The sequence below is a fragment of the Centropristis striata genome, chromosome 17 (assembly GCF_030273125.1).
Source record: "Centropristis striata isolate RG_2023a ecotype Rhode Island chromosome 17, C.striata_1.0, whole genome shotgun sequence".
In the NCBI taxonomy this organism is placed as follows: Eukaryota; Metazoa; Chordata; class Actinopteri; order Perciformes; family Serranidae; genus Centropristis; species Centropristis striata.
The window spans coordinates 28,331,281-28,340,074 of record NC_081533.1 but is presented as its reverse complement, the minus strand read 5'-3'; the positions used below and the strand labels follow the sequence as shown (position 1 = coordinate 28,340,074).

The following is an 8,794-nucleotide window of genomic DNA, read 5'->3' as shown; positions in this document are numbered from 1 at the left end:
TCAGCCTCTGTAGCAGATAGAAATGAAATTCAAAAAGTACTTGAGAGCTTATACAAATACTGCAAAATATCCGCTTTCCAGGCTTCAACGGGTTAAGGTCATTTTGTCAAGCTAAACTTGGATTTTTTTTATTAATGAACTCTTTTCATTTTATTATATAGACAATATTTTCGTGTGTAGGTATTTACATGTTTATTATGAAACATAAAGGAGCATTGTGTAGGATTTAGGCAGTCTATTGGCAGAAATGGAATATAATATTCATAATTATGTTTTCATTAATGTCGCTAAGAATCATTGTGCTTTGGTTAGCTTTGATTGGTCCCTTCATATCTACATATGTAGAATGGATCCTCTTCCATATCCATGTTACACCGCCATGTTTCTACAGTAACCCAGAAGGGACAAATCAAACGCTGGCTCTAGAGAGAGCCCTTCACATTTTACCCAAGGCCATCATTTTTCTGTACACGGTCTATAAAGGTAGACAAAATTACAGCACCTCGAAAAATGAAGCCAAACCATCTTAATCACCCCCTGGTGGCTGGTTGCAGTACTGCTCTTATATGCCAATCCCTCCATGTTAGCGAAAATACATTTTTTTCCAAAGATTTTTCCTGTCATTTACTGTTTAATGTGTACGTTTTCAATTTTCTGATGAGTTTGATTTTAATTAGTCAAGTCAAGTCAAAGTTTATTTATAGAGCACATTTAAAAACAACCTCAGTTGACCAAAGTGCTGTACAGTTATTAAAATAGAATAAATCATACACAAATAGGTATAAATAAAAACTAGTTAGTTATTTGATGTGATTTAGGGGGGCAAATGTTTACACAGGACCAATCAATACTGGGGCTCCACCACCTGATCACTGCTGTGCGGACGCTGGCTCCAAATGATGTCACCAGCTGAGATGGCAGCTCCCGTTTTGGGGTAATTTGGCTTCATTTTTGTACAGTGGGATGAAGTGGAGACGTCCATCTTTATATACTTTCTAAGTTCTCACCACGCTCGGGCAGGGAGGGTCAGTGGAGGTGTAATCACTTGGTTGCAATCTGCTACCTCACCACTAAATCCTACACACTGGTCCTTTAAATTGGTGTAATTACAGCAACAGATGTTGATGATGTGTTGAAATGCATTTTAACAAAGGCAGCTTTGAAGAAGTGAAAAATCCAGGTTTGTGTCAAATAAACAATCCAATTATGCTAATCTCACTTCCATACTCGTTTTAAAAAAAAAAAAAGGTGTTTTATATTATACGTTTCATAGCAACTATATGTAATTATCTCACAAATATGTTGATAGTTTTACAAATGGATCCATGAATATCCATAATATTGTGTGTTGATGTAAACAGAACTACGGAATCCGAGAAAATAGAACGATCGCATGAAGAAAATTATTTTTTAATGGTTGGCTTGTTTTGACTGGCATCCAAAATCTGCAGGATAGCAAACAGCTGAGATAAAAAAACAACCTGATTAAATAAAAAAAGTTTTAAAAAATTGGTGTGGATAGCTTCAAAAAGATAGATGGGCTAAAATACTTAAATGACTCACAATTGGTCTGAAAAGACCCTTATAATAATAAGAAAGACATGGAAATCTCACTTTTTTTCTACAATATTGGGCCTTTAATGTTTGAAATGCTGGACTGCAACCTTAGACATTCGAATAAAGACAGCTTTTAGGATATGATTTCTCTGGGAAACTGTACAGACAGAAGTAAACTGATGTAATAATATTACCACACAAGTGGGTGCTGGCAATAGTCATAAAAACATTCTCTTGGATAGTGCGGTGTGAAAGAGCAAGTGAAGACAAAATAATTAACATTCTTTAAATAACAATTAAGACTCTGGAGAACAACAGCTTTTTTGCAACACAGTCGGTTGATTTGTACAACAACAATCAAATCATTTCGGCACTTGTGATAAGAGGTAGAATCAATCTCATCCTAAACACATGAAGGTGCAACGTCCAGTCTCCTCCCTGGAGTTCATGATTGGATCCCTGAGACAGAAGTCAGTGATCAGAGAACAGTCAGTGTCTGCTGGGACCTCCTCAGTCCAGCAGGTGGCACTAGTGCACCAGGTACTCCTAGAGAACAGGTCAAACAGAATACTATCAGTACACATCAGAGTACTTCAAACATTATTTTAATTTCCCCAAAAAAAACAAAGCATCGTGGCCACGCACAAACAAATACTGTTTAACCCTTTGATGCACAACATGGGTCTAAAGTGACCCGACAGTTTTTATGTTCTATATTTTTGAAATAATTCATCATTCAGTATTCCAGTCTCAATTAGTTCGTTTTTGATCATCATACATCCTAATTTTTATCTTTTCCTTTATTATTTTTTGAATAAAATCCCTTTTTCTGTTACTACTCTTCTAATACACAACATGGGTGAAAAATTAGCCTGATCCATTTTTTAGCTCAGTAGCTTGTTAAGCTAACTTCTTGGCTAGCTTAGGAAGCTACTTAGCCAAGTAGTTAGCTATGTATTAATACAAAAACTTTTTTTCTTCATAAATTATGAGAAGTAAAATGAAAATAATGATCTGTTGTTATCAAAAACAAGATATGTAAAAAATATTTACAATATTCAATCATAAAATAAGTTGATATCAAAAGATAGAGCACAGAAAAACACAGCAAGCAATAAATAACATGGGAAATGAATGCGGGTCATTTTTGACCCATGTTGTGCATCAAAGGGTTAAACTCCTGAGACCAAAGCTTTTGTTTGGTATGTATTGTGAGTTTCTCCTAGATATTTGATATGTTGGATTTGTAGGACATGATAATCACAAAAACTAAGCAATGTCTTTGAACAGGAAGTAGTTTTTGAAAAAAACCCAAATCGGTTAATTTTACTGTATAACACAATTCATTCACCAGTGTATAAAACTTTTATTTCCTTACATTTACTCCCTCTCTTTGACCATCAAGTCAATTTTTTTAATTAATGATGAAGACCATGAGATGCAGCTGAAAGCCAATACATATGTTGAGTTAACCCATTGAGGCCTTAAACGCCTGTAAAACCTCTGGGCGATTTTTTCTGGAAAGTCAACAGAAGTGTCAACACTTCTACTAAATAATAGATTTTTCAGCCTCTGTAGCAGATAGAAATGAAATTCAAAAAGTATTTGAGAGATTATACAAATACTGTAAAATATCCGCTTTCCAGGCTTCAATGGGTTAAGGTCATTTTGTCAAGCTAAACTTGGATTTTTGGAAGAATGATAGTAAAAGTCTATTCGTTCTCAAATGAGTACTTCCTGATTAGCAGAGTTGTAGCTTGTTGCTATTGCTAAAAAATAGTCAAACTTGCACAGAATATCAAGCTACAAACATTATTAAGCACAAATGAACAAGTTTAACCATAAAATCTGGTCAGATTTTTTACCTGGTCCACTTTTGTCTGGGGATAAACTGTTGATTGACTTTAGCAAGGTGCTGCCATCTTGTTTTTACACTAATTGATGTATTGTGCTTTTTCTAGAGTGTATACTACTGAGGACAACATGTTATAGTTAAGCAGAATTAAGTATAAGGTCCATAAAACCTAAAATGAAATGTCCACATATGAGGACGCAGGGTCACAGGAGGTTAAGGCAGGAACTGTACCAATATGAGACAGAAATGAACTGATGACTTAAGCCAACTCAGAGGGGCATCTCTGACATCACTGCAGGCCCAACAATAAGGTTCATTGTCAAGTCATTTCCCTCACAATTTAGTGGGATTTCAGATTTTTTTGATGGAAGCAGGAATGTGTCATAGACACGTTAGTTGCGAAAAACTGCCCAAAATTTTACATTGAAGTGAATGGGACGGCCGAAAAAAAATGAGCGAAAAAGAACAATAATTGGAGATTTTCGAACGTCTACTTCTCCGGCATAATTTCAGCTAGAGACTCCATTTAAACTTTAAACAGTAGACACAAGTCTTGTGTATTGGTGTATTAATCCACGTTTCGATAGGTCATATAGTTTTTTATCAATCCCTGTTCAATGACCATGATCATTTTTGGAGAAATTCTGAGATTATAATGGGTGTGTATCGCACGGAATGTTCGTGCCAGAGTGTGTGATGTCATCACTCAGAGTGTAGAGGGAGAGAAAAAGCTGTCAAAAAATAAATTTGAAAACTGCGCTCCAGGCCGCAAATTCCACTCTACATAAATAATTTATACATAGAAACGTAGGAAAATTTGTCTTCTCACTCACAATCCTCTGGTAAAGCTGTCAGAGTTATAGTTTGGGCGTACGACGCACAGATGCACCACCAACACGCACCAACAGCCTCATTGGCTCCCATATTAAAAACGCAGGGAGATTTCTAAAAGAAGGGAGATGTAACAGTTTTTTTTAGATCGCTCTAACAAAGCTATTTTTTCATTGTTCTTAAAAAAAACATATGTAGACGTTCAGGAAGAACTCGGGACGCTCAAAGTGAAGTCAGATCAATGATAGGTATTATGGTTTTGCCAAAAATGCTTTCTGTTCAAGGCCAGAAATTCCAGTCCACCTCTGGCTGCTGTCACTCTTTCATTAAAAGGTGTCAGTTAATTCTGTTGATTGCGTTGATCTGATTGCCTTTGATCTTTGATTACAGTTACAGATACACACACACACACGTAACTTTATGTGATTTTAATTACACACACACATACACACTTTGAGGTTAAAGGGCATAGTTTGAAATCTCTGAAGAATCTCATCATAGTGTACACACACCGGCAGTAGCCCCCGTGGCCCTTTCAGAATTTCCCCAGAGGAAATTTTCTAGTTATTCATATTCTTCATAGAAGTGAGCCGAACGTGACCGTCTTTCCCCGGCAGTTGAGTCAAATGACTCAACTGCCGGGTAACCCATGTGAACACGCACAGAGCCTGGAGAGGAAAGGGTTAACTAAGACAGTTGATAACAACCTTCATGATACCATTTATCGGGGATTGCGGTTGTTAGGCTTAGTGAAGCGAGACGACGAGAAGATATCCTGGGTATGTTGAACTGGCTCCGTAGTACAGGGCTCTGGTCAATGACAGCTAAAGTGAAAACAAATAAACTCACCTTCTGCTTGTTGAGCTTCACTTGGAAGCAGGAGAACGCTCCCAGCAGGACGTAGACAGCAGCGGCTATGAAGCAGTTATAGCCCACCTTGTTGAACACTTCATAGACCTTCATAGGAGGGTTCCCACTGGAGGGGACACAACGACGTTAAAGTCTCACAAAAACCTCAAGATGTTCACTCAGTTCACTTACTGCTGCCAGATATTTACATATACATTTTATTATTAACCCTTAATAGGGCACTCATTGAAATACTTGCAAATTCAAAATTTCAACCCTAGAGAATATTGGAGGATATTACATACTGCCAGAATGTGTAAAAAAAAACCATCCGAAAATAATATTTTGAGAATTAAAGTGGCAAATCTACGAGAAAAAAATATGCAGATTTATGAGATTTAAAGTGGTGAATCTGGGAGAAAGAAGTTGCTTTTTTCCTCGTAAATCTGCGACTTTTTTCGCGCAGATTTGCCACTTTAAATCTCTTAAATCTGCTACTTTTTTTCTTGTAGATTTGCCACTTTAATCTAGTAAATTTGCTACTTTTTTCTCGAAATATTACCTGAAGTTACCAAATATAGTTCTTTGCCTGATAAAGGGTTAAGGAATAGCTGCCACTGGTCCCAAATTGGAAAATTGGAAACATTGTGGAGTCCCATCTCAGTCTCAATAATAATAATAATAATAATAATAATAATAATAATAATAATATATAACCCCTAGTGCAGCTGTGTGATGTGTGCCAGTTAAAGTCTTACTCTTTAAGGTCGCCTTCTGTGAATGGAACATCTTCAATCAGCACGGCTGAATGTGTGCAGAAGAAAATCCCCAGCATGGCCTGAGGAAGAGGAGTTAACAGTATGTAGACGTCTGACTGAAGATTAAATTGATTAAATCAAACTGAAGATAAGGAATTAAGAGCCAGTTAAATTAACGTTTCGTATAACAGCTAAAAACATTTGATCTTGTAAACACTAATCATTATTAAATGCTTAAGGAGTCTCCTTCAACAAATGGAATTATTGTTTCTTATCTTCAAATATTCAGTCAAATATAAAACCGCAAAAAAAACAAATAAAAAGTAACATTTTTAATCATATTATGACAAAGACAAGTCTTATAAGCAATGTCAGTATTTCATTTTAATTATTTTTTTCCCTCTTTTAAAAAAATCTGAAGTTGAATGTGAATTAAAGAATCTATGTTTCTTAAATACTCTGCCAAAGTATAATTATACAAAATGTAATATTCCATGATATCATTATTCTGATTAATTAAATACTATTATTTCTTCGCATTATTTATATCATCGTTATTTAGTTACAGACTTGAGTTTGATAATAATTTAAATAATAATAATAATAATAATAATGATAAACAGATAAATGTTGCTGTAAGTCAATGTGTTAAAAAATTAAGATAAATTAAAAACAACAACAAAATGTGTTAACTAAAATAAGGTAGAACGAAATATGGTGTTGTAATACTGTCTTTAGATAATTAATAAACACATACATTATTCATTGAAACATACATTTTATGAAGATAGACACTGTTTTCATGCAAATGATTCATTAAGTAAAGAGTAAAAGGCTCTCTGGAACATTACAGCCATTGTAGCACTTCCTCTTTAAATTAAGTCATTTAGATCACACCATTTAGTCATAAATCAGCTTGAATTTTATTTTAATCTAGCACTGAGTCTTTACATGCAAACTATATTAAACTGTTTGCATTTTTGTGCTCGGAAAGTAAGTTTGTTTAGCAAAATTTTATCCCAATTTTATAACCCTGGGAAACAATCCCAGCTAGAGTGAATTTTAAATTATTATGATTAAAAAAAGAAATAAAAACTTTGAGATTTGAGTTTGAGTTTCAACTTTCTGTTCATTTTGGAAGTTTGTGCTGCTGTTTTTGTGATCATCTGTCCACTTTCATATCCGTGACAGTGAAAATTAACCCATAAGAACCCAGACCCAGTTATCCTTGACAGAAAATTATGGGGGATATACCACAGACCAAGTGGACCACATTTCTGATGTTTTTTTTTTTTTTAGTACTCCTAAATGTCAAAGATATGTGATGTGACATATATGTCATATTGGGCGTTTATGGTGTTATTTTTTTATGATATTTCTTATTTCAATATAAATAAACTCGACACCTTTTCTGCCCACAGAAACACAAATTTGCCTTTTTCTCTGCATCTCCACAACATATATTAAAATTGTGACATTAATAGTGCTTTTTAACAACAAATTATTTTTCAGATTTGTTTTTAAGTCACAAAATAATAATAAATAAAAACAAATAACAAACTCTAATAGGGTTAAATGCAATAAAGGGCACACTATTAATGGATTAGAATTGTTAAATGGGTTTGAACTTAGCCTAGTAACTAAAAAATAAGCTTTTTGAAATTAACTACTTTTTTAGTGTTCTGTTTCCAGTCACAGCCACATTTTGGAGAAGTCACATCTTGTCAAAGTCACATGACCACCACACCAGAGTGTTGAGTATGCGTCGTTTAGGGATTTAATGAGTTAACCCTATAAAGCCTGAACCATGAAATAATTGCAAGAAAATTAAATAAAATAAAAAAAACCTGCTGACAAATAAAAATAATATATATGAATTTGCATATATATGAATTCTAATTTGTATCAAATTTGATACATTGGGTCTTTTTGTGCAATTTGTTGCTCACAGTTTGTTTTTCTTGAACTGACAAAAACATATAAAACCTAATATTTTTAACCAATTAAAACTTTGACTTTCCTTTTAACATTTTCCTCAAACATACAAAATATTTTTTTTCCATATAACACAACATCATACATCTGCTGATATGACGTTTTCACACCAAAAAAAAAATGTATTTCTTTGAATTATTCGAGAGATATCTCAATTTTACTCTTAATATACCTAATTATGTCAGTTAAACCTTGACTTAGTTTACCTAAATGAGAAAAAGACTGTATGTTGCTTTATTTAATGCATAATGTATGAAATGCAATAAAATGACAACTGACAAATTTTCAAATAAGTTATTGTGTAACAAATATGATACATTTGGCTTTATAGGGTTAAAGTGAAGCATAAAGCTGAATATGGAAGATAATAAAAGATTTAAAGTGTTTTTTACAACCGTGTCACTGTGGGTTCTTATGGGTTAAACTCGAAAACGTACTCATTGTCCTACCTGGACGCGGTTTAAGAAGCCATATGCTATAATTATGTTGACTTTATCTTATTGAAAATGAAGAAATGATTACCAATAATAAGAAAGTCAATCAAAGAAGCACACTCACCAACATGATAACCCCCCACATGCTCAACACAACCCCGCAAGCAGCGAGTTTTGGTCCACAAATCAACATTGTTAACGTTTGTTCAGACGCCCAACAAAGTTAACTTGCTGCTAAAACTTGTGTCACTTGTTCGGTCATGTGACTGTGAATAAACACTGGGAGTTTCCGGGATGTTGATCTACGTCACGTGGCTCACGTGACTGTCCTATTGTTGCTGCTGCATTCAGGCGCTGTCGGGAGAGTGAGGAGAACAGGGAGCTGCACGGCCCTTATTCACAGTTGGGAGGTTTTTATTTCATTGTAAGTGACGGCGACGGTCCATTTCTGTCTCCTAATTACTGGTCAGGTTAAACGTGGCATGACGTGTTACTACGCTGCGTTCCAGTGCTAT

At 34.7% G+C, this 8,794-nt stretch overlaps 1 protein-coding gene across 1 annotated transcript; it reads right to left on the bottom strand.

The window, feature by feature from the left end:
• Positions 1–1,613: 1,613 nt before the first annotated feature.
• Positions 1,614–8,582, bottom strand: rnaseka (ribonuclease, RNase K a). The gene is made up of 4 exons (XM_059354599.1): positions 8,404–8,582; positions 5,851–5,930; positions 5,093–5,219; positions 1,614–2,103 (listed from the first exon to the last, which is right to left on the bottom strand). Exons 1-4 carry the CDS (start codon positions 8,470–8,472, stop codon positions 2,086–2,088), a joined length of 294 nt encoding a protein of 97 aa, XP_059210582.1. The 5' UTR covers positions 8,473–8,582; the 3' UTR covers positions 1,614–2,085.
• Positions 8,583–8,794: the final 212 nt, after the last annotated feature.